Raw genomic sequence first — 26,281 nt, forward strand, 5'->3', positions numbered from 1 at the left:
AGACGGTGAGTTCTAGTCTCACCTTAGACATGAAAGCTGGCTGGGTGATTCTGGGTGAACCACCAGGAGATGGTGAGTTCTAGTCCCATCTTAAGCATGAAAGCTGTCTGGGTGATTCTGGGTCAATCACCAGGAGACGGTGAGTTCTAGTCCCATTTTGGGCATGAAAGCTGGCTGGGTGATTCTGGGCCAATCACCAGGAGATGGTGAGTTCTAGCTTAACTTAAGCATGAAAGCCAACTGGGTGACTCTGGGCCGGGAGACAGTGAGTTCTAGTGCTGTCTTTGGTTTAAAGACAGCTGGGTGATTTTGGGCCAGTCCCCCCCCTCTCTCAGTCCATCCCACCTCACAGGGTTGTTGTTGAGAAAAAGAGCATTAGGTAATGTTCGCTGCCTGGAATTATTTGTAAAAATAATAAAGGCGGGATACAAATTCAATCGTCAAACTTCACTGGGGGGGGAGGTTCTTTGTGCCAAGAACCCTCCCCTCAAGATGCCAGCCCCCTCCCCATGGAGGATGCACCCTACGCAAGCCTTGTTTCTCTTGCAAAGGGCTAGGCCAGGGGCAGGCAACTTTGGCTCTTTTATGACTCGTGGACTTCAACTCCCAGAATTCCTGAGCCAGCCTTGCTGAGGGGAAAGGGAGAGGTTTCCATGCTGAGCCATGCTGGCTCAGGAATTCTGGGAGTTGAAGTCCACAAGTCATGAAGAGGCCATAGTTTTCCCATGCTGGCTCAGGAATTCTGGAAGTTGAAGTCCACCAATCATAAAAGAGCCAAGGTTGCCTACCCTTGGTCTAGGAGGCTCACCGCTTAGAACAGGAGGACTTAGGACAGGGGTAGGTAACCTTGGCTCTTTTAAGACTCGTAGACTTCAATTCCCAGAATTCCTGAGTCAGCATGGGGGAACTATGGCCCCTTCATGACTCATGGACTTCAACTCCCAGAATTCCTGAGCCAGCATGGCTCAGCTTGGAAACCTCTCCCTTTCCCCTCAGCATGGCTGGCTCAGGAATTCTGGGAGTTGAAGTCCACGAGTCGTAAAAGAGCCAAGGTTTCCTAGCCCTGGGCTAGTTAAACCTATTTATTTATTTAGCGAACGGCTGGGCTAGTTCATTTAGTGACCGTTCAAGGCTACAACGGCACTTATAGTTTTTCACACGACCATTGCAGCCTCCCTAAGATCACGTGATCAAAATCAGACACTTGGAAACTGGCATGTACTTACGACGGTTGCCGCATCCCAGGCTCAGGTGATCCCTTTTTCTGACCTTCCGACAAGCAAAGTCAAGGGGGAGGGGAAACCGGATTCACTTAACGACCGTGTGACTGATTAGCAACTGCAGCCATTCCCTTAAGCCCTGTGGCATTTGTCTAGAGTCCAAGGGGTTGGACTAGAAGACCTCCGAGGTCCCTTCCCGCTCTTATTATTCTGTGTTCCGTGTTCGAGAAAAGTTACGGAATGAGACCGAGCTCATTGAACCGGTGTTTCGCTTAGCGACGGCAAGTTTGGGGCTGGATCGCGGTCGTAAGTCGGGGACCCCCCAAAAGAGCGGAGAACTTGGTTCATTTGCCCCTGGTTTTTCCTGCTCTGTCTGGGAAAGCTGGGTGGATTCAGGCGGGAGACGGGCTCCCAGGCCGGGCGAGCGAACGTGTTTGTGTCTGACGGAAGCTTCAAGGGAAACCGACTGTTGATATTCTGCTTCCCCCCCCGCCCCCCTTCTCTCTACCCCCCCCCCCCCAAGGCATCTGGTCCTGAATTATGTAGACAGGAGAAAGTGATCTAAAGGGAGGGGAGCACGTGCTTTTGATAGAAATGTAACGCTTCAGTGAGAGCAAATCAGTTCCTTCCAGATAAACAAACCGAAAGGCCCGCTAAGCTTTCTCCGTGTTTGCTGTGATTCGGACAGATTTGAAAAGAAGGGTGTGTGTGTGTGTGTGTGTGTGTGCAGTGGAATCTTTTGCGCCAGTGTTTCTACCGAATTCCTTCCTTCCTTCCTTCCTTCCTTCCTTTCTTCCTATCTACCCTCTCTCATCTCCCTTCCTTCCTTCCCTCCTTCCTTCCCTCCCATCTTCATTCCTTCCCATCTTCCTTCCTTCCTTCCTTCCTTCCTTCCTTCCTTCCTTCCTTCCTTCCTTCCTTCCTTCCTTCCTTCCTTTTCTCATCTCCCTCCCTTCCTCCTTCCTTTCTTCTCTCATCTCCTTCCCTCCCTCCTTCCTTCCTTCCTTCCTTCCTTCCCTCCTTCCTTTTCTCATCTCCCTTCCTTTCTTCCTATCTACCCTCTCTCATCTCCCTTCCTTCCTTTCCTCCTTCCTTCCTTCCCATCTTCCTTCTTTCTTTCCCTGCCACCCTTCCGTCCTTCCTTTACTAATCTCCCTTCCTTTCTTCCTATCTACCTTCTCTCATCTCCATTCCTTCCTTCTTTCCTTACTTCCCTCCCATCTTCATTCCTTCCCATCTTCCTTCTTTCCTTCCTTCCTTTTCTCATCTCCCTCCCTTCCTCCTTCCTTTCTTCTCTCATCTCCTTCCCTCCCTCCTTCCTTCCTTCCCATCCTTCTTCCTTCCTATCCATCTTTCTTCCTTCTTTCCTTCCTTCCTTTTCTCATCTCTCTTTCTTCCTATCTACCTTCTCTCATCTCCATTCCTTCCTTCCTTCCCATCTTCCTTCCTTCCTCTTCTCATCTCCCTTTCTTTCTTCCTTCTCATCTCCCTTCCTTCCTTCCTTCCTTCCTTCCTTCCTTCCTTCCTTCCTTCCTTCCTTCCTTCCTTCCTTCCTTTTCTCCTCCCTCCTTCCCTCCCTCCTTCCTTCCCATCTTCCATCCTTCTTTCCTTCCTTCCTCTTCTTATCTCCCTTCCTTTCTTCCTATCTACCTTGTCTCATCTCCATTCCTTCCTTCCTTCCCATCTTCCTTCCTTCCTTCCTTTCCTTCCTTTCTTCTCTCATCTCCTTCCCTCCCTCCCTCCCTCCCTCCCTCCCTCCTTCTTCCTTCCTTCTTTCCTTCCTTCCTCTTCTCACCTCCCTTACTTTCTACCTTCTCTCATCTCCCTCCCTCCCTCCCTCCCTCCCTTCCTTCCTTTTCTAATCTCCCTTCCTTTCTTCCTATCTACCCTCTCTCATCTTCCTCCCCTCCCTCTTTATGGCTATTAAAAATATATAGATTAAAAGAGAGCTTTATAGGCGCTGGAAGACCGTAAGCATCATTTTGGAGCGGAAGCGAGAGCTCTGCAAGCCCTGGGAGAATACAGGAGTTCATTAGCAGCCAAGCAATATTTTTGTGGTTAAATACTTTGGGTTAGGAAGAATTAAAGAGGGACCACAGACCTCATACAGAAATGCCAAAATTCCTGGAAAGAGGGGTGGGGGTGTGTGGGGGAAGCTTTCCCAGCTTGGTTAGACTATCTTTCCCTCCGGCTCCAGCCAGCTTGACTCTGTGTTGGGGAGGATGGGAGTTGTAATCCCAAGAGAGTTTGAAGGGTTGTTGAAATTGTTAAGACTGCAGAGTGGCCAATTTTACAGGCCTGCATAATTGATGTAAAGTCTCTTTCCGTGCGGGGCCAAATTAAGACCTGCTGAGGCCTTAAGTCTGTTTTTCCGAAATTTAAGAGGTGTGGACTTCAACTCCCAGAATTCTCCAGCCAACGTGCTGGCTGGGGAATTCTGGGAGTTGAAGTTCACGTGTCTTAAAAGCTGCTGAACTGGCTGGGGAGTTCTGGGATTTAAATCCACATATCTTAAAAGTTGCTGAGCTGGCTTGGGAATTCTGGGAGTTGCCGTCCACACATCCTCAAAGTTGCTGAGCGGGCTGGGGGATTCTGGGAATTGAAGTCCATCCAAGTTAAAGCTGCCGAGCCTGGGAATCGCCGTGCTGCAGAATTGGTTCCTATGTTTTAGTACAGGGGTATGGGCAACCTGGGCTCTTTTATGACTGGTGGACTTCAACTCCCAGAATTCCTGAGCCAGCCTGGCTCAGCTTGGAAACCTCTCCATTTCCCCTCAGCATGGCTGGCTCAGGAATTCTGGGAGTTGAAGTCCACCAGTCATAAAGTGGTCTTGGCCTAGTGCAGAGGTAGGCAACCTTGGCTCTTTTATGACTCATGGACTTCAATTCCCAGAATTCCTGAGCCAGCCTGGCTCAGCTTGGAAACCTCTCCCTTTCCCCTCAGCATGGCTGGCTCAGGAATTCTGGGAGTTGAAGTCTACCAGTCATAAAAGAGCCTACCCCTGTTATAGTACAAGACTGATAACGTTTCCCAGTGGATATTGCTAAAAAACCACACATTCAGGAGTAAAAGTGTTACTAAATTTCTCTTGTGTAGTTTCTCTGCCTCTTCCATCCTGTAGTCCAGTGTTTTTCAAATTCGGCCATTTTTAAGACAGGTGGACTTCAACTCCCAGAATTCCTCAGCCAGCATGGGGAAATGTGAGAGGCTGTGAGGCCTTGAGCTGTGGCTTTAGTTTATTTGTTTATTTCTCACCTTTATTATATTAACAAGTATCCCAAGGTGGCAAACATATCCAGCACACCTTCCTCATTTCTCCATAATGACAACCCTGTGAGGTGGGCTGGGCTGAGAAAGAGGGACTGGCTCAAAGACACCCAGGCAGCTTTCATCGCTAGGTTGCAACTAGAACTCACCATCTCCTGGTGATTGGCAGAAAGTCACCCAGCCAGCTTTCATGCCTAAAGTGGGACTAGAATTCACTGTCTCCTGGTGACAGGGACAGAGTCACCCAGCTGGCTTTCATGCCTAAGGCAGGACTAGAACTCACCATCTCCTGGTGATTGGCTCAAAGTCACCCAACTGGCTTTCAAGCTTAAGGCAGGACTAGAACTCAACATCTCCTGGTGATTGGCTCAGAGTCACCCAACTGGCCTTCATGGCTAAGGCAGGACTAGAACTCACCGTCTCCTAGTGATTAGCCCAAAGTCACCCAGCCGGCTTTCATGTCTAATACTGGACTAGAACTCACCATCTCCTAGTGATTGGCTCAAAATCACCCAACTGGCCTTCACGGCTAAGACGGGACTAGAACTCCCAGACTCCTAGTGATTGGCCCAAAGTCACCCAGTTGGCTCTCACACCTAAAGGCTCAATTGGACCCAAGTCTGGTGCATTTACAAGTGTCCTGTCTAACCTCAAAAGTGTTTCTTGTTCCCACCGCACAAGGGAATGAGAAATGACTTGTCCCCTGCATTTGAACCCAGATCCCAGTGCAAAATGCAAGGATCTTTTTCTAATCTTTTTTTCCCTCCCCCAGTGACTGCAAGGACTACCGGTAGACATAAGGAGGAAAAAATCACCGGAGAAGCAACAGTCTCTGAAGGATGAATTTATTTTACCAGCTCTGACTGGGAAGTGTTTTTTATTTTATTTTTTGTAGACGGGGCTGCTCTGATTCTTTGCGCAATAAAGAAAGTCCTCGGCTTACGGCCACAATTGAACCCAAAATTTCCGTCGCTAAGCGAGACAGTTAAGGGACTCTTGCCCCATTTTACGATCCTTGCCACGGTTGTTAAGTGAATCCCTGCAGCTGGTTCAGTTAGTAACCCCATTGTTAAATGAATCCAGCTTCCCCCGTTGACTTCGCTTGTGTCGGAAAGTTGCGAAAGGGGCTCAGACGCCGCAACTGTCGTAACTGTGAGTCAGTTGCCCATTGTCTGAATTTTGATCACGTGACCCCGGGGATGCTGCGACGGTCGTAAGTGTGGAAACCGGTCCTAAGTCACGGTTCCCAGTGCCGTTGTGACTTTGAACGGTCACTAAATGGACCGTTGTTAGCCGAGGACTGCCTGTGCTGTAAAATAGCCATCACAGGAGGGACTCCCGCAATTAAAATGTGTGTCTCCTTCAGGGAGATTCATGGCTTTTCCTTCTCTGCAGAAAGGCCGGCCGTCTTAAGGCTTTAAAGCTCAGAGCCTTGCTGGATACTTTTAATTGTCTGGAGGATTTTTCTTCCGCTTTGAAATCGAAGCAGCCTGATGAATAAGGAGCCCGACTTCAAAGGATGCAACACATGTGCGATGTGCGAATTGATTTGGTTGTTCTTTCTTTCTTTCTTTCTTTCTTTCTTTCTTTCTTTCTTTCTTTCTTTCTTTCTTTCTTTCTCTTTCTTTCTTTCTTTCTTTCTTTTTCTTTCCATTTCTTTCTTTTCTTTCTCTCTTTCTCTTTCTTTCTTTCTCTCTCTCTTTCTTTTTCCTCCTTCCTCCTTTTCTTTCTTTCTTTCTTTCTTTCTTTCTTTCTTTCTTTCTTTCTTTCTTTCTTTTCTTTCTTTCTCTCTTTCTTTTTCCCTTCCTTCCTTCCTCCTTCTTTTCTTTCTTTCTTTCTTTCTTTCTTTCTTTCTCTCTTTCTTTCCCTTTCTCTCTTTTTCTTTCTTTTCTTTCTCTCTTTCTCTTTCTTTCTTTCTCTTTCTTTCCATTTCTTTCTTTTCTTTCTCTCTTTTTCTTTCTTTCTCTCTTTCTTTTTCCCTTTCTTCCTTCCTCCCTTTCTTTCTTTCTTTCTTTCTTTCTCTCTCTCTTTCCCTTTCTCTCTTTTTCTTTCTTTTCTTTTTTTCTCTTTTTCTTTCTTTCTTTCTCTCTTTCTTTCTCTCTTTCTCTTTCTTTCTTTTTCTTTCTTTTCTTTCTTTCTCTTTTTCCCTTCCTCCTTCCTTCCTTCCTTCCTTCCTTCCTTCCTTCCTTTCTTTCTTTCTTTCTTTCTTTCTTTCTTGCAAGAGGTAGTGGGAAGAGTGGCATGGTGGCCTAGTGGTGAAAACACACTCACCTCCTAGGTTGAGAGTTCAACCCTAGGTAGAGGCAGATGTTTCTCTCCTAGGGTGCAAAGAAAAAAAATATGAAATGGTATAGGCTTTCCTGCCTGAGCAGTGGGTTGGACTAGAAGACCTCCAAGGTCCCTTCCAGCTCTGTTATTCTTTCTTTCAAATGGTCTTTTCAACTTTTGTAGCCCCATTTGGGAAGATGTGATTTCTTAGTGGTCTCCCATCCGATTACTATACACACTGCTCTGTGATTTCTTAGTGGTCTCCCATCCGATTACTATACAGGTCCTGCTCTGCTTCTCCTTTCTATGATCAGCCAAACTCAGCTAGATGCTGCCACCTAGCTGGCCAGGAGTAATCACACTCAAATAAAATGTAACTCAGTTAAATGCAATATTTGTCCCGATTCACCCAATTGTCTTGCTTATGTCCAGTTTGTTGAGTGGTCCATTGCATGCTCCATCTGGGAATATGGTAATAATAATAATAATGATGATGATGATGATGGTGATGATGATGATGTTGGAAGGGACCTTGGAGGTCATCTAGTCCAACCCTTGCTCAGGCTCAGTGTCTATATCAATTGCAAATGGATCTGTAGGAGGATAATGCAGATTTTCGTGGAAATGTTTGCAGTTTAATTAATGGTATTGGAACTTGTAGGGGTGGGCAGTTGAAATCATGGCTGGCTTCAGGTCTGGGATAGGCTTGAAGCAAGTTGCCCCAGTTTTAAACTCAAGATCAGACTTACATCTTGAGTTCTGAATTCAGTTTCAGGTGGTTGGTTTTAAGAAAAGAGCAATTGGAGCAGTGCAAAGAAGAACAGTGCGAACGATCAGAAGAAAGACAAAGCCTTGTCAGGAAGAGACTGGTTGAATAGAATAGAGCTGGAAGGGACCCTGGAGGTCTTCTAGTCCAGCCCCCTGCTCAAGCAGGAGAACCTATACCATCTCAGAAAGGTGATTGTCTAGCCCAGTGGTTCTCAACCTGTGGGTCAGGACCCCATTTGGGGTCGAACGACCATTTCACGGGGGTCGCCAAACAACGCAGTTCGCCATTTTTCCCCCCTTTCCCTTAGCTGTGCGACTCCCTTTTATTCTATTGGCTTTTGAAAGCCAATAGAATAGACTCTCTTGAATAGAGTCTAATTCTATTGGCTTTCAAAAGCCAATAGGAATTGTCCAGGCTGTCTCTGCCCTGCTGAGCCCGCCAAAAGTCCCAGTCTGCAAACGGTGCTGCACCAGTTGGGTAGTCCTCGACTTACGACCGGTTGGGGGTCGCAGCATTAAAAAGGTTGAGAACTGCTGGCCTAGCCTCTTCTTAAAAACCTCTAGTGATGGAGCGTCCACGATTTCTGGTGGCAAGCTGATTATCCTGAAATGCAATTTGCAAAATGGAGTTCAGGATGTTTTTTCGGGAAATAATTCTTCCTCGTTTGCTGAAAGAGGCCGCCAAGAAGGCAATTCCTTTCTTTTTTTTTTTTTTTTAAAAAACCCTCTTTTCATGCTCCCTGGCTGGCGATGAGTGGAAATTGAAGGCTAATATATCTGGAATTTATTTGCAGAAAACCATCCAGAAGCCTTGAGTAGAAGAAGGCCTGCTGACGAGTTTCTGGCTGACGTTTATTGTTTTATAATGTTCTTGTCTGTTTTGGGAAAACAGCTTGAAGGAAAACTCTGGAAACTCAGAGTCAGAATAACAGAATAACAGAGTTGGAAGGGATGGTGGAGGTCCTCTAGTCCAAGGATCCCCAATCTGTGGGCCACGGTCCGGTAGTGGGCCATAGGCTGCTGGCCACCAGGCTGTGGGAAAGGCTGGCCAGTGTACACGTGTGTCTGCGTACATACCCCTACTCGTGCTAGCGCTGTGGCCACGGGGCACAAAAACAGGACCCTGTGCGATGTGGTGCAAAAACGGGCCGCTGCCACGCCTCAGGGCGCAAAACGGGCTGACACTGCATCTCAGGGTGCAAAAATGGGCTGATACTGCACCTCGGGGTGCAAAAACGGGAGACTGCTGCACTGCTGTGTGTAAAAACGGGACACTGCTGCACTGCTGGGTGCAAAAACGGGATAGCGCTGCACTGGGTGTAAAAATGGGACACTGCTGTGCAACGGGGTGCAAAAACGGGACACTGCTGCACTGTTGGGTGCAAAATTAGGACACAGCTGCACTGCTGGGTGTAAAAATGGGACACTGCCACACCACGGGGTGCAAAAACGGGACACTGCTGTGCTGCTGGGTGCAAAAAATGGGATAGCACTGCGCTGGGTGTAAAAATGGGACACTGCTGTGCCACGGGGTGCAAAAACGGGACACCACTGCACTGCTGGGTGCAAAAATGGGACATCACTGCACTGCTGGGTGTGAAAACGAGTCAATGCTGTGCCTCAGGGCACAGAAATGGTGCTGTGCACAATATGGGGCAGGGCTAGCGAGTATCACACAAGTGCTAGCCTTGCCCCGTTTGCGCCACGCCCATGCTCGCAGCCTTGCACGTGCGCATGCACGGGTACGTAAAATGCTTCCCCCTCCCTTTTGTGATCTCTGCTCTAGTCTAGTCGAACCCCCTGCTCAAGCCGGAGACAATTTACGCAATGACAGTAGTGCTCGAACATACAGCCATTCATTTAGCACCCGTTCACAACGTCACTGAAAAAGTATGACTTAAAACGAGGCCTCTCCTCATGACTCTTGAAGTATCTCCACCGTTTTTCACACTTACGACCAATGATTTAACAGCTAACCAGCTTATGTAATGTAAGACATAAGATGTAATGATGGGAATGACTCAGCAAGGTCTGTGTCTCTTTAAGAGCCTCTGTATAAAAGGGAGGCTCTGCTGATGTGTTCTTTTTCTCTTCCGTTTCCTGCTGTAACTGGTTTGTTGGCTCCTGCTGTATTAGCACGCACATGTATATTGTTCCTGGTGTATGACATTGTAGATAGTGTAAGATAAACCATCATTTAATACAAACCACTGTTTACTGCGTTTACTCAAGGGTTATCTCAGCACAATAAGACTGATCAAAATTCAGACTCTGGCCAATTGACACTTATTTATGACTGTTGCAGCGACCTTCTCACAAGCAAAGCCAACAGGGGGAAGCCACATTCACTTCACAACCCCGTTACTCTTAAACTTGCCAAGGTTAAGAAACAACTTCATCCAGGACGTGTCCTTTTTCAAATTTCTTATCAGGGTTTCCAGTTTTGAGGGTCTGAGGTGGTCTCCCAGGCCAGCTAGCCCCCATTCTGAATATCTCTCCTCAGTTTTATAGTTTTCAGCGTCTTTCATGTTGCAAAAAAAGGGGAACAGCCATGCCTCAGCACGACCAGGAAATAACTTCCAAACTCAGCTTTTGCAATATGTGAACAGGGCCTGAGTTTCACATGCTGGCATTTACTCTTTCCCAAAGATTTGAACTCGTGACCCAGAGGAATAATTTTATTTTACTATTTTTTTTTTTATTTTTTTTTTGCAGTCGGCCAATCTCAAGCTTGGCTGGTTGTAATTTCCCCTCTGGTCATCCTTAGCAATGAATTAGCCAGAAGTTGACAGCCAAACCTTGCTTAGCTCTGTTCGAGCTGGCTGTGTGGCTATAATGCCGGTCATCTGGAATCGGTTTGCATATATGATATATACTTGTGCCTTCCAGCCCCAAAGCCACTGAGACTCCGTGTATAAGAAATGGCGTAAATCTTCAGGTTGGAAATTTGGGCACTCTAAATGTTCACAGCGGGCCTTGCGTGCAAATATTTGCAAGATGCATTGGCTTGTGACCCAGCTCGAACGGGAAATGTACTTGAGAAATGGTGGGCATATTTAATTGGGTAGGTCTAGTTTAATGAAGAGAAGGACGAGGGGGGACATGATAGCAGTGTTCCAATATCTCAGCGGCTGCCCCAAAGAAGAGGGAGTCAAGCTATCCTCCAAAGCCCCTCAAGGCAGGACAAGAAGCAACGGATGGAAACTAACCAAGGAGAGAAGCAACCTAGAACTAAGGAGAAATTTCCTGACAGTTAGAACAGTTAACCAGTGGAACAACCTGCCTCCAGAAGCTGTGAATGCTCCAACACTGGAAGATTTTAAGAAAAGACTGGACAGCCATTTGTCTTCAAACTTGGTCCTTTTATGACTTGTGGACTTCAACTCCCAGAATTCCTCAGCCAGCCTCCATTTTGTTTGTTAGATTTAAAACAGGGGTCTTCAAACTTGGCCCTTTTATGACTAGTGGACTTCAACTCCCAGAATTCCTCAGCCAGCCTCCATTTTGTTTGTTAGATTTAAGACAGGGGTCTTCTAACTTGGTCCTTTTATGACTTGTGGACTTCAACTCCCAGAATTCCCCAGCCAGCCTCAATTTTGTTTGTTAGATTTAAGACAGGGGTCTTTAAACTTGGCCCTTTTATGACTTGTGGACTTCAACTCCCAGAATTCCTCAGCCAGCCTCCATTTTGTTTGTTAGATTTAAAACAGCGGTCTTCCAACTTGGCCTTTTATGACTTGTGGACTTCAACTCCCAGAATTCCCCAGCCAGCCTCAATTTTGTTTGTTAGATTTAAGACAGGGGTCTTTAAACTTGGCCCTTTTATGACTTGTGGACTTCAACTCCCAGAATTCCTCAGCCAGCCTCCATTTTGTTTGTTAGATTTAAAACAGCGGTCTTCAAACTTGGCCCTTTTATGACTTGTGGACTTCAACTCCCAGAATTCTGGGAGTTGAAGTCCACAAGTCATAAAAGGGCCAAGATTGAAGAGCCCTTGATAGGGTCTCCTTCTTCAGCAGGGGGTTGGACTAGATGACCTCTGAGCTCCCTTCCAGCTCTATCCTGATTAAACTGATTGAAGATATCACAGCTTGACCTTGTCATTAGCCCAGCAATTTGGTACCTTTGCCGCTAATTTTGAACGCTGCAGTTTGGGCAGACTTCCCTTCCTCTCCTGCGAAAGAATGAAGTTGGCCATTTTTTTTAAATGGTTTGATGGCTGAATTTGCAATTACTGGCTTCTTGCGGCCCGCCAGTCATAAATCAGGCTGCTCGTGCTCTTTGAACTTGTCAGCTGGGATCCAGGATCCTTGTAAATCAAGCATAAAAACTTCCGTCAGGCCGGTTTGCGGTAAGCGAGCAGCAAAGCTGCCTAGCAGAAGGAACACCCAGAACTGAGTCCGAAAGTGATTCCAGAACTGGATGGCTGCCACCTCAGTGCCATTATTGGCGATTCGGGGGGGGGGGGGATAGCTTGGCATTTGCTATTTTCCCCTTTCCAAAAGGAAAGGAAAGCTTGGAGGAGAAATAGGCCTCCTGCAGAGGTATCCACGATGTACGACCGTTCGTTTAGTGACCGTTCAGAGAGGGAACGGCACTGGAAAAAGTGTCTTAGGATCTTTTTTCACACAACCGTTGCTGCCTGCCCAGAGTCACGTGATCCCCTCCCTCTCCTCCCCTCTCCTCTCTTCCCTTCTCATTTTTCCTTCCCTTCCCTCCCTTCTCCTCCTTTTTCCTCCTCTCTCCTCTCTCCTCTCTCCCTCCTCCCCTCTCCTCCTTTCTCCTTTCTCCTCCCCTCCCCCCTCTCCCCCTCCTCTCCTCCCCTCCCCTCTCCCCTTCTCCTTTTTCCTCCCCTCCATTCTCCCCTCCCCTTTCCTCCCCTCCCCTTTCCCATTTCCCCATCCCCTCTCCTCCCCTCGCCTCTCTTCCCTTCTCCTTCCTCCCCTCTCCCTCTCCCCTCTCCTCCTCTCCTCCCTTCTCCTGTTTCCTCCCCTCTCCTCCTCTTCCTCTCCTCTCTTTCCCCTCCCCTCTCCTCTGCCCTCTCCTCCTTCTCTCCTCTCCTTTTTCCCCTCCTCCCCTCCCCTCTCCTCCTTTCTCCTTTCTCCTCCCCTCTCCCCCTCCTCTCTCCTCTCCCTCTCCTCTCCTCTCCTCTTCTCCCCTTCTCCTTTTTCCTCCCCTCCACTCTCCCCCTCCCCTCCCCTTCTTTCCTCCCCTCCCCTCTCCCATTTCCCCATCTCCTCTACTCCTCTTTCCTCTCTTCCTTTCTCCTTCCTCCCCTCTCCCTCTCCCTATCCCCTCTTCTCCTCCTCTCCTCTCCTCTCCTTTTTCCTCCCCTCTCCTCCTCCCCTCTCCTCTCCTCCTCCTTTCTCCTCCTCTCCCTTCTCCTCTCCCCCTCCTCTCTCCTCTCTCCTCTCCCTCTCCTCTCCTCTCCTCCTTTCTCCTTTCTCCTCCTCTCCCTTCTCCTCTCCCTCTCCTCTCCTCTCCTCTCATCTCCTCCCCTTCTCCTTTTTCCTCCCCTCCACTCTCCCCCTCCCCTTCTTTCCTCCCCTCCCCTCTCCCATTTCCCCATCCCATCTACTCCCCTTTCCTTTCTTCCCTTCTCCTTCCTCCCGTCTCCCGTCTCCCTATCCCCTCCTCTCCTCTCCTCCCTTCTCCTGTTTCCTCCCCTCTCCTCCTCTTCCTCCTCCTCCTCCTCTCCTCTCCTTTTTCCTCCCCTCTCCTCCTCCCCTCTCCTCTCCTGTCCTGTCCCCGTCATCTCATCTCCTCTCCTCTCCCTTCCCCTCTCCTCTTCCTCTCCTCTCCTCTCCTCTCCTCTCCTCTCCTCTCCTCTCCTCTTCTCTCCTGTTGTCTGCCCTCCCCTCTCCTCTCCTCTCCTGTCCTCTCCCCTCCCCTCTCCTTCCCTACCATCCCATCCTATCCCACCTTATCCTATCCATCCTATTTTCTATACTGTCATTATCAGTATTGTATGCCACCATAATCCCCCTCCCCGGAGTCTGTTGGCCGAGATCCATTGAGCAGCTACACGCATTCATCTTTGAAATCTCTTTCGGAGAAGAGACATTCCGCTATGTGTATTTTGTGAGAAACTATTTTCCAGGATTCCACGTCCTTCTGCTTTTATTAAAAAAAAAAAAAAAAAAAAGCTTTTCAGGTTGATGCAGAAATAGGGTGGAATGAATGGTGTAGATGTGAGCTATCTACGGACCAGATTTGCTGTCTCTTCTTACGTTAGGAGCTCATGGCTGTATTTCTAAATGATTCAAGTGCTCATCTCTGTTTGGCAAGATTTCCAGAGACGGTTGTAAATGAATAGGTCGGGCGTCCTTGGGAGTTCTCCGCTGATAACTGGCAGAATTGTGAAGGCAAAAAAAAACCACATTTTCCTTCTGCTGGATTTTTCTACCCCATCGCAGAAAGAAAATGTCAAATAGAGCCACAGCTACTGATTTTGCTTACATAGAACATCGAATAACAGAGCTGGAAGGGACCTTGGAGGTCATCTAGTCCAACCCCCTGCTCAGGCAGGAAACCCTATACCAGTGGTTCTCAACCTTTTTAATGCCGCAACCCCCAACCGGTTGTAAGTCGAGGACTACTCAACCAGTCGTAAGTCGAGGACTACTCAACTGGTGCAGCACTGTTTGCAGAATGGGACTTTTGGTGGGCTCAGCAGGGCAGAGACAGCCTGGACAATTCCTATTGGCTTTTGAAAGCCAATAGAATTAGACTCTATTCAAGAGAGTCTATTCTATTGGCTTCCAAAAGCCAATAGAATAAAAGGGAGTAGCACAGCTAAGGAAAAGGGGGAAAAAATGGCGGACTGCGTTGTTTGGCGACCCCCGTGAAATGGTCGTTCAACCCCAAATGGGGTCCCGACCCACAGGTTGAGAACCACTGCCCTATACCATTTTAGACAAATGGCTGTCCAGTCTCTTCTTAAAAACCTCCAGTGTTGGGGCATTCACTGCTTCTGGAGGCAAGTGGTTCCACTGGTTAATTGTTTTAACGGTCTGGAAATGTCTTTGGGTCAATCTCCAGGAGATGGGGAGTTCTGATATACAGTTAGTCCTTGAATTAGGACAACAATTGAGCCCAAAATTTCCATTGCTATGCTAAGCGAATCGCTGCAGTTGTTAAGTTAGGAACACGGTCGTTAAGTGAATCAGGCTTCCCCATGGACTTTGCTTGTCAGAAGGTCACAAAAGGGGATCACGTGACCCCGGGATACTGCGAACCAATCATAAATACGGTTGCCAAGTGTCTGAATTTTGATCCTGTGACCGTGGGGATGCTGCAACAGTCTGTTGAAAGAAAAATCTTCATCAGGGTCCAGTCCAAGCTGGGAATAAACAACATGGAGACTGCTTTAAAAAGAAGGTTGTTGTTTATTGGAGAGCAGAGCCAGACAGAAAGATGCCTCTGGAAAAAAAGGGGTCACATGGAGCTGGGAGTGGTGGGTTTTTATACCTTCTTGGGCTTTTGTGTTTGGAGTTGTTCCTGTTTGAGGCTTTGTATTTCCTGGGTCATGTACTTTGACCTGAGTCCGAGTGTGCCCTTTTGATGGGTTAATCCTATTATGTCTCTTGGCCTTAGAATTTGGGTATATGTCTGTAGACTTTAGGTCTCTTTGTCTTCCTAATTTCTAGCTTCCTGCCTCCAACTTTCCTGAATGGATTATTGAATTTGCATTTCTAAAAGCTGGTTTTTGCCGAGTTGTTTGGCTGGGGGCAGGGAGAGAGGTTTCTGCCTTTTAAAGATCTTGGAGAAATATATTCTGCCTTTTTAATATTTCCCCCAAATATTTCTGGATTCTTCCCACAGGCCGTAAGTGTGAAAACCAGTCCTAATTCACGGTTTTTTCAGTGCCGTTGTAACTTTGAACGATCACTAAATGAACTGTGGTAAGTCGAGGACCTACCTGCCTTTCGAAGGGCTGACGTTTACATCTTGCCGTTAAATACAGTTTAATAACAATTGTTGAAGGAAAAGTCTTCATCATGGTTCAGTCCAAGCCGGGAATAAACAACATGGCAACTGCTTTAGAAAGAAGGTTGCAGTTTATTGAAGAGGACAGCCTGACAGGAAGATGGCTCTGGAAGAAAAGAGAGAGAGCACATGTAGGGATTGGGTTTTTATACCCTCTGGAGCCTTTTGTTTGGAGTTGTTCCTGTGGCATGAACTTTGACCTGAGTCTGAGGATGCCTTTCTGGTATTCTGATGGTGGTGGGTTAATCCTATTATGTCCCAAGGGTCATATCCTGCATCCCTGGGGCTGTGGCTGATGACTCTTAGATTTTTGGTGTGTTGATTCTAGGGATCTTTCTTCCTAATCCCAGTTTCCTGACTCCGGTCTTTCTGACAAGATTATCACATCTGCAATTCTGCAGACTTGGTTTCTGTTTGGGACAGAGAGACTTGGGGGGGGGGCTTGTTTTCTGCTTTTAAAATCCTTTAGGGAAATATATTCTGCCTTTTAAATATTACCAAAAATATTTCTTTCTCTGGGGGGGGGGCTGACTTCCCACACCCAGTATCCCCTTCTGGGGAAGCACTGCGTGTGTCTAGAACTGCATCCCTTTGATTAGTTAGGGAGAACGAGAAATCTCATGATTCACAACCACACCCAAAGACAATGTGTCCCATGGGTAGCACAACAGCTCTGGGACATCACGAGGAGACTATAATGGTTTGTCCAGCTTATATGAGTCTAATGCTGGTTTACAGCAAGGAGAAAGAACTGAGGCGTATTCCAGGAACCGTCTGTGAGTCTAAGGCTGGTTTACAGCGAGGAGAACCGAGGCCTATTCCAGGAACGGTCATCCATACGATGATTCACAGTGCCTGAAGGATGAAACAAGCGGGAATGATGGGTTGGGTGGAGTCAGATGGAGGAACTTTCTCCCTGATTCTTTGACAGTCAGATTAAGGTTCCCGTCCTTCATTCTGACTCTGCTTTTCTGCCTGCCCAGCAGAGAACCTGAAGATCTAGATGAATCTCATCTCTGGGCCACATATGTGTGTGCATGCGGGTATGTGCATAATTTATTAATTTATTTTGTTATGTTTACGCAGTGCATTTTGGAGGTGGTTATCCTAGGAGAGCTGTATGCAGCGAAATCTCATTTTAGTATATGCTGATTAGCGTACATTTAAAGTGACAATAAAGGTATTAATTCTATTCTATTCTATTCTATTCTATTCTATTCTATTCTATTCCATTCCATTCCATATTTTCTATTCTATTCTATTCTATTCTATTCTATTCTATTCTATTCTATTCTATTCTATTCTATTCTATTCTATTCTATTCCATTCCATTCCATTCCATTCCATTCCATTCTTGTTCTATTCACCAATTACCAGGGGACGGTGAATTCTAGTCCCTCATTAGGCATAAAAGCCAGCTGGATGACTTTGGGCCACTCACCAGGAGATGGTGAGTTCTAGTCCTGCCTTAGCATGAAAGCCAGCTGGAGGGGTCTTTGGGCCGATTACCAGGAGACGGTGAGTTCTAGTCTCGCCTTAGGCACGAATGCTGATTGGGTGACTTTGGGCCAGTCCCTTTCTCTCGGCCCAACCCGCCTCACAAGGTGGTTGTTACGGGGAAAGTAGGAGGAGTAAGGTGTGTTGGAGACGTTCGCGGCCTTGAGTTATTTGTAAAAATAATAAGGAAAGGATAGAAATAAATAAGCACATCACTAACGATGAAGCCTAAACCGGCTTTGCTTACAGTCGTGGTCAAGCAAAACTCAAGGAATTCGTACGGAATTACTTTTGCGCCCCGGATGACAGCCACAGCCCAAAGCAGATGCATCCGTTGTCTCCCCCAGGATAGCCTGCATGTGGGTGTGTTACAAAATGTGGCGGTTATGCATGTTGGGCGGAGCTGGCCCTAACCCTGTTTTTCCCCTTCTCCAGCAGCTGGAGATGCCAAAAAACGATGCCGTTTCAACTCCGCTTCGCCGCCTGCTAATTGCCGCCAATCAAACAGATGTTTCCAGCCTAGCTGTAGAGCTCTATGGCTGTTTACATGACGTATGACAGCCAGAGCATCTGAGCTGTGGCAAGGAAGACCGATAGATGGGAGGCTTAATCTCATCCTCCGCCAACTTGGCGCCCTCCAGCTGTGCTGGATGTCAAGTTTCCCCAAGTGCTCAGTCAGCATTTGGAGTCAGTCGTTGATGGACGGATGCTAGTAGCGGCCAGTCAGGCAGATGTTTCAGGTGTGGCCAAAGAGCAGAGCGGAGTGTTTATGTGCTCTGAGGCAGCAGCGTCTCAGTTTATTTCGGTTAGAAAATGTCTTGGCTTCTCTTTGCACATTGGAACCAGATTTTGCAACTAGCCTCTTCAGCTCTGCCAGTTCCAGATGTGTTGGGCCTTTGATAGTGCAGTGCTTGGATTGGAGGAGCTGAAGGTAGAACGTTTGAAAGTCATCAGGTGGAGGAAAGTTTGCTGAAGATTCTTCTTCTTCTTCTTCTTCTTCTTCTTCTTCTTCTTCTTCTTCTTCTTCTTCTTCTTCTTCTTCTTCTTCTTCTTCTTCTTCTTCTTCTTCTTCCTCCTCCTCCTCCTCCTCCTCCTCCTCCTCCTCCTCTTCTCCTTCTCCTCTTCTCCTCCTCCTCCTCTTCCTCCTCCTCCTCCTTCTTCTTCTTCTTCTTTTCTTCTTCTTCTTCCTCCCCTTCCCTCCTCCTCCTCCTCCTCCTCCTCCTTCTGTTCAGTGCTGAAAATAAACTCACCTCACCAAAACTCTTCAAACTTGTCATTGTGAAGGTCGCTAATAGCTTCAAGACGAATTAAATTAAGAATTCAGATTAAGAATTCATAAGCAATTCCTGAAGGTGATTAGAAAGTGAGGTTTGCGATCTTAATGTCATCTAAAAGTCCCAAGTGTGGTTGTGAGCATGATCTATATTTATCTGTCTATCTATCCATCATCTATCCATTCGTCCATCTCTATCTCTATCATTCATCTACCTACCTACGTACCAAATTATCTGTTTGTCTATCTGTCGTCTATCTATCTGTCTGTCTGTCTGTCATAAATTTATTGATTTATTTATTTAATAAATTTATATGGCTGCCTGACTCACAGAGAGGGGACTCCGGACAGCTTACAATATTAGAAATCCACAATGTAAAAAACCACACGTCCTGTCCCCTATATGACAATATTATTTATTAAACCAACTTAGATGGCTAATTCTGTCATCCCTTGCCACTCAAACCTGCAGAAAACTGCTGCCCTGAAGTCTCCCTGCGTTGGCGCAGTCATCCGGAGCACATGTGGGCAATCTCCTATCCTCTCCTTGTCTGGAGAGATTCTACCCACCAGTTCCTTAGTCTTTGTCGTCGTTAGCTCTGCTCGTTTGCCATGCTTGCTCTGAAAGTCCAAGGCTCCACCCCTTCTCTGTTCTACATTTTATGTTTCTCAACCTTGGCAACTTTAAGATGTCTGGACTTCAACTCTTTGGGGAATTCTGGGAGTTGAAGTCCAGGCGTCTTAAAGTTGCCAAGGTTGAACAGCGCTGCTGTAATCTGTCACTCTCGCCAGCGTGTGTTTGGCCACAAGAGACCACCGTCAACATAAGTGTACAATGTTTATTGGAGAGGTTTTTCTCATGCCATTTCTGTTTATAATCCCGGATCTCAAGATGAGAATCTTTCTTTGCCAACAGGGAGGAGGAGAAGAGACAGTTTTCTTGGGAAAAAGGGAAAGAGGTCTGACAGTTCCCATTAATTACAAGTCAGAATTCTCCTTCCCGGTTTCTTTCTTCGTTTTGCCTTCTCGTACTTACCAAGCTGCTCTTTTTTCTTTTATTTTCTTTTAATTTTTTTTTGTTTTTAACCAACAAGACAAAACAAAACAAAGCAAAACATAACACACATATAGACACAATATATACTCTTTTTTTTTTTTACAGCAGTTGCGTAACGGTAATCTATTATTTATATTTCCCCCTTACTCTTCTTTAGAATATTTGTCCTTATAGCCCCGTTATTTCTTATTTAGATTTTTCTTCCTTCATGTTCTACTTCTTACTAAGAATAATTCATATTATTATTATTATACATTATTATACACATATTTTCACTTTTGACCTTTCCACATTTTCTCCTCTATTATTTCTCGTCTCCAACCAGACATACAACTTGTTCCATATTATATAATACTCTGTGTCTTCCTTTTCTTTTATCTCTTTTGTTAATTTGTCCATCTCAGCACAGTCCAGGATTTTTCTTATTACTTCTTCTTTTCTTTTTTCAAAATAACATTTCGTTTTCCGCAGATCCATGCAGCAGCTGGCGAAGCAGGCGGGCCAGTTCCGAAAAACAAACTTTCAAATCCCCTCCCCTTATTTTCATAACAAGAGGGGCTCAATTTACAGCCATTCATTTAGTGTCCGTTTGAAGTTATGGTGGCGCTGAAATAACTGACTTAATGGCCGTTTTTCACCCTTACAACTGTTGCAATGTCCTCACGGTCACGGGGGGTCAAAATTTGGATGCTTGGCCACTGACTCATATTTATGACGGTTGCAGTGTCCTGGAGTCACGTGGTCCCCTTTTGCCGCCATCGGACAAGCAAAGACTCCCTTAACGACTGTGTGGGACCACGTGACTCCAGGACACTGCAACCGTCATAAATATGAGTCAGTGGCCAAGCATCCAAATTTTGACCCCCCGGGACCGTGAGGACGTTGCAACAGTTGTAAGGGTGAAAAACGGCCATTAAGTCAGTTTGTGGATTTGTGTCAGGAGTGTCACCATTAAAATCCAGGCATATGATGCAATCCGGAACTTAAAATATCGAAAACGAGATTAAAATATGTACAAGTTAAAGGAATCTTTCGATCCAGGAATATTTGAAGCATAGTGAGGTGCTGATTCCTGCCCGTAACAACTGCCCTGATTCATTTAACGACCGGAGCAAGAAAGGTTGTAAAAATGGAACAAAACTCTCTTCCCCCCCCGCCTGGCTTAACAACAGTAATTTTTGGGTTCCGTTGTTGTAAGTTGAGGACTACTGCAGTGGTGGGATTCAGCTGGTTCGACCAGTTCGGCAGAACCGGTAGCTAATTTTTTTGTTGCCCAGGCCCAGAATGGACTTCCGGAAGTGGCGTCCATTCACACATTTGAATCCCACCATTGACTACCTGTAATTGTGTGAGCAACAGTTTGCCTTGCCTCGGTTTCTTTGCCGTCTTTCTCTCCCTGTGTGGGTTTTAGAGATTCCCTGTCGGCGGTAATCAGGATTTATTTAAAGAAGCCAGCAAGAGGGGGGAGAAAATGTTTTGCAGAGATTAACGAGGATTGGGGGAGCTGATCTTGGGTTGAATTGCTAGGCAGCTGGATCCGTTTGCTTAAGTCAGCATCTTGCTTAAGAAAGCTGCTTCTCCCTTTCTCTCCCTGGGGTCCTTGAGTGCAGCCAGGAGAACAGAGACAGAACAGAACAGAACAGAACAGAACAGAACGGAATGGAGTGGAACGGAATGGAATAGAATAGAATAGAAAATAGAATGGAATGAAATAGAAAATAGAAATGAAACAAAACAAAACGAAACAGAAAATAAAATAGAAAATATGGGATGGGATGGGATGGGATGGGATGGGATAGAATAGAATGGAATGGAATGGAATGGAATAGAATAGAAAATAGAATAGAAAATAGAATAGAATAGAATAGAATAGAATAGAATAGAAAATAGAATGGAATGGAATAGAAAATAGAATAGAACAGAATATGGAATAGAATAGAATAGAATAGAATAGAATGGAATGGAATGGAATGGAATGGAATAGAATAGAATAGAATAGAATAGAATAGAATTGAAAATATGAAGTGGAGTGGAGTGGAGTGGAGTGGAGTGGAGTAGAGTAGAGTAGAGTAGAGTAGAGTAGAGTAGAGTAGAGTAGAGTAGAGTAGAGTAGAGTAGAGTAATGAGTGGAGTGGAGTGGAGTGGAGTAGAGTAGAGTAGAGTAGAGTAGAGTAGAGAGTAGAGTAATGAGTGGAGTGGAGTGGAGTGGAGTGGAGTAGAGTAGAGTAGAGTAGAGTAGAGTAGAGTAGAGTAGAGTAGAGTAGAGTAGAGTAGAGTAGAGTAGAGTAGAGTAGAAATAATACCTCTATTGTCACTTTAAATGTACGCGTTGGGTGACTTCAGGCCAATCATGAGGAGACTGTGAGTTCTAGTCCTGCCATAGGTATGAAAGCTGGTTGGGTGATTTTGGGCCAATCACTGGGAGAATGCAAGTTCTAGTCCCGCCTTAGGATGACTTTGGGCTACACCGTCTTACTCAGCCCAACTCATCTCACAGGATTGTTGTGAAGAAAAATCTCTCTATATATGTAAATAGTTACTACTATTGAGCAAGGTGGCACCTTGCTCAATAGTAGTAACTGTGAGAGGGACCTTGGAGTCCTAGTAGACAATCACTTAAATAGGAGCCAGCCGTGTGCTGCAGCTGCCGAAAAAGCCAACACAATGTTGGGCTGCATTAACAGAGGGATAGAATCAAGATCACGTGAAGTATTAATACCATTTTACAAGGCCTTGGTAAGGCCACACTTGGAATACTGCATCCAGTTTTGGTCATCACGATGTAAAAAAGATGTTGAGACTCTAGAAAGAGTACAGAGAAGAGCAACAAAGATGATTAGAAGTCTGGAGGCTAAAACATATAAGGAACGGTTGCTGGAATTGGGTATGTCTAGTTTAACGAAGAGGACGAGGGGGGACATGATAGCCATGTTCCAATATCTCTGGGGCTGGCATAAAGAAGAGGCAGTCAAGCTATTCTCCAAAGCCCTTGAAGGCAGGACAAGAAGCAACAGGTGGAAACTAATCAAGGAGAGAAGCAACCTAGAACTAAGGAGAAACTTCCTGACAGTGAGAACAATTAACCAGTGGAACAACCAGCCTCCAGAGGTGATGAATGCTCCAATATTGGAAGTTTTTAAGAAGAGACTGGACAGCCATTTGTCCGAAATGGTATAGAGTTTCCTGTCTGAGCAGGGGGTTGGACTAGATGATCTCCATGGTCCCTTCCAATTTTACTATTATTATTATTATTAAATATATTGAGGGAGTAAATACAGAGTGAATATATAATAATAATAATAATAACAACAACAACAATAACAATAACAATAATAATACACACCCAGTTATAGTTAAAGTTATATAATTATAGTTATATATTTATGTGTGTGTAAGTATAACTATAACTATATAACTAACTATAACTGTGTGTGTGTATGTGTATCTTTATTATTGTTATTATTATACACACAGTTATAGTTAAAGTTATATAGTTATATATACACACATAACTATATATTATTATACACACACAGAGTTATAGTTAAAGTTATATAGTTATAGTTATACACACACACATAACTATATAACTATAACTATATAACTTTAACTATAACTGTGTGTGTGTGTGTGTGTGTGTGTGTGTGTGTGTATAAAGCCAGGATTTATATTATTCATATTAATATCTCAAGGTGGTTAACATCCTTAATACTCCTTGTTTTCCTTGCAATCCTGTGAGGTGGGTTGAGTAAGAGGGATTGGCCCAAATTCGTCCTAAGGTGGGACTAGAACTCACAGTCTCCAGGTGATTGGCCTAATCACCCAGCCAGATTTCATGCCTAAGGCGGGAATAGAACATGGTTTCCTGCTGATTGGTCCAAAGTCACCCAGCCAACTTTCATGCCTAAGGCGGGAATAGAACTCACCCTCGCCTAGTGATTGGTCTAAAGCGTGTAGGCAAGTGTGAACATGTGAAAAAAAAAATATCTGGCTTTCCACAATATGGCTGTCCAATTTAATTTTGGCCATCATACAGTCAAGCTACTAGTCCTTAATTTGATTATCCCTGCCTCCTTTTGTTTCTTTCCTTATTTATCCCTGCAGCCAGCGCAGAGTACCACAGTGTCTTAAACAAGGGCGGCTAACCTCACTTAGCGACGTGAGGACAATGAAAGCACGCAAATAGCCCTCCAAGCATAAGGAGGGACATTCTTGTTTATCGAAGTAGGGAGAATGTGCTGTTTGCCTCTTTAGCGTTTTGTTCTCCTCCAGATTTTTCCATGAAGCCAAATGTGGAACTTTGAAGCTTCTGCTTTGGGAGGAGAAAATCAAATAAGAATAATAAGAATAATAAGAATAAAGAAAGCCCTGAAAACTTGAGGCCTAGTAAACATGCAGAAATACAAAGTAAAAATCTCCCGGGCTGCGTGTCTGGGTCCGTTTCTGGGGTATTTGCAAATGATCTCCATGTTTCAGCCACATCTTTACAGCCCCAATCTTGGCTGGTGTTTGTAGTTTTAAAGCGGATTGAAATTTTGAAGCGACAAAGCTGGCAGAATCCTGAGCCTCCGGCTTCATTTTCAGCTCCCATTTTATCTGTTTTGTGTTCTGGGGGTTGATTTGGGTTGCGTTCCCATTATCCTCCTTCTCTCTCTCTCTCTCTCTCTCTCTCTCTCTCTCTCGTCTCCTGGTGATTGACCCAGTCTCTCTCTTTCTTTCTTTCTTTCTTTCTTTCTTTCTTTCTTTCTTTCTTTCTTTCTTTCTTTCTTTCTTTCTTTCTTTCTTTCTTTCCTTCCTTCCTTCCTTCCTTCCTTTCTTTTTTTTTTCTCTTTCCCTTCCTCTCTCCCTCCCTCCCTCCCTTTTCTTTCCTTCCTTCCTTCTTTCCCTCCCTCCTTTCTTTTTATTTCTTTCTTTCTTTCCCTCCCTCCCTCCCCCCCTCCCTTCCTTCCTTCCTTCCTTCCTTCTTTCCTTCCTTCCTTCCTTCCTTCCTTCCTTCCACGGAATAGGTCTATCTCAGTGATGGCGAACCTTTTAGAGACCGAGTGCCCAAACTGCAACCCACTTATGCATCGTCAGGTGCCAGGTGGGTGTGGCCCACTGGCTGGGCGTGGCCCAATGGGTGGGCGTGGCTGCGGTGGTAACGGCAGACTGGGTGGGACTAAAAAGTTCGCTCAATCAGTTCCAACTTTGTGAGATCTTTTTTTTCCCGCGAGAAGGTGAAATTGACTGATTGATTGAACCTTTTTTTTTTTTTGCACACGGCGACAGAGGCCTAAAGCGAAAAGGTTTTACAAAACCCAGCTGAAGGCCTAGGACTGGGGTGACCGTGCGTGTACCCACAGAGAAGGTTCGGAGTGCCGCCTCTGGCACCCGTGCCATAGGTTCGCCACCACTGACTTACGGTCCCCCTCTTTCTAGCCTGATGCCTTAATCACATATCAACTGTTTTCTCCAATGTTCTCCAGTATGCCGGCCTTCAAGGCCCACGCTTCCTTATCGTGTTGGTTAGCCGGCAAGTCCGAGAACCAAAGTCTCAGACATCTGGTGAGGAACCAGGTTGGGGAAGATGGTTGGGAAGAGACAACGCTTATGTCCCTTTCTTCTTCTGCTTGGACAGGAGTCGAAGCGTTTGCTCATTCTGCTTGTCGATCTCTTCATTCTTCCTTTTTCCGAGGGATAAATAAAGGCGACGGGGAGAATTAGCTCTTCAGCCAGCTTTCTTGAATTACGGCAGGTCTGACTAGGAGGGGAAGGAATAACGGCCTCTCAATTTTCTCTTCTTTTCCCTTAGGATAAGCTGTGCTCCAGGACCGGCACTCTGGAAACCTCTGCCTCTGCAAGCTGGTTGGTTGTTCTCCGCCACGCTTCCCATTTAGGAATACAAAAAAACAACAAAAAAACTTTTTGCCACCATGTCGGGAGACATGTGGAGGTGGACCTGCATTGGCTTGCATCTTGTGTTCTGCACGGTGGGGCCGTCTTCGGCCGCTAGGCAGCTCCCCTCTCACCCAAAGAAACCTTTTTTGATCTTCTCCTCGGAAGCCGCCGAGATCTCCTTCAACCACTTGGTGGTTGACAAAAGGAAAGGATCGATTTACTTGGGAGCTATCAACTGGATCTACAAGCTCTCCGGCGAGCTGGTGGTGGAGGCCCGTCACGAGACGGGCCCGGATATCGATAACCCCAAATGTTATCCTCCCAAGATAGTCCAGCCTTGCAACGAGCCGTTGGTATCCACCAACAACATCAACAAGATGCTACTAATTGACTACAAAGAGAACAGGTTGATCGCCTGTGGCAGCTTATACCAAGGGATCTGTAAACTCTTGAGGTTGGACGACCTGTTCAAACTGGGGGAGCCCTTCCACAACAAGGAGCACTACCTCTCGGGGGTGAACGAGAGCGGGTCGGTGTACGGAGTCATCGTTTCTTACAACAACATGGACGACAAGTTGTTCATTGCCACGGCGGTGGACGGGAAGCCCGAATACTTCCCCACCATCTCCAGCCGGAAGCTGCCCAAAAACTCGGAAGCGGAAGGCATGTTTGCCTACGTTTTCCACGACGAGTTTGTGGCCTCCATGATCAAGATCCCGTCGGACACGTTCACCATCATCCCAGACTTCGATATTTACTACATCTACGGCTTCAGCAGTGGCAATTTTGTCTATTTCTTGACCCTTCAGCCGGAGATGGTTTCTCCGTCGGGTTCCACCACCAAGGAGCAGGTTTACACCTCGAAGCTAGTCCGCCTCTGTAAAGAAGACACGGCCTTCAACTCGTACGTCGAGCTGCCCATTGGCTGCGAAAAGAACGGGGTGGAGTATCGGTTGTTGCAGGCCGCCTATTTATCGAAGGCGGGATCCATCTTGGCTCGATCTTTGGGGATTATGCCCGAGGACGATGTCCTCTTCACGGTGTTCTCCAAGGGGCAAAAGAGGA

At 46.0% G+C, this 26,281-nt stretch overlaps 1 protein-coding gene across 1 annotated transcript in view; it reads left to right on the plus strand.

Annotated features, from left to right (window-relative positions):
- PLXNA4 (plexin A4) overlaps window positions 1-26,281 on the plus strand; it is a 49,719-nt gene that overhangs the window by 8,378 nt on the left and 15,060 nt on the right. The window contains exon 2 of the mRNA XM_039324754.1: window positions 25,131-26,281. This exon is cut by the window's right edge and continues 152 nt beyond it. Within this exon, the coding sequence (XP_039180688.1) occupies window positions 25,252-26,281 (1,030 nt within the window). The 5' untranslated portion in view covers window positions 25,131-25,251. The remainder of the gene's footprint in view (window positions 1-25,130) is intronic.

Source organism: Crotalus tigris, unplaced genomic scaffold (genome assembly GCF_016545835.1).
Source record: "Crotalus tigris isolate CLP2741 ecotype Arizona unplaced genomic scaffold, ASM1654583v1 scf7180000024308.805542, whole genome shotgun sequence".
Classification (NCBI taxonomy): Eukaryota; Metazoa; Chordata; class Lepidosauria; order Squamata; family Viperidae; genus Crotalus; species Crotalus tigris.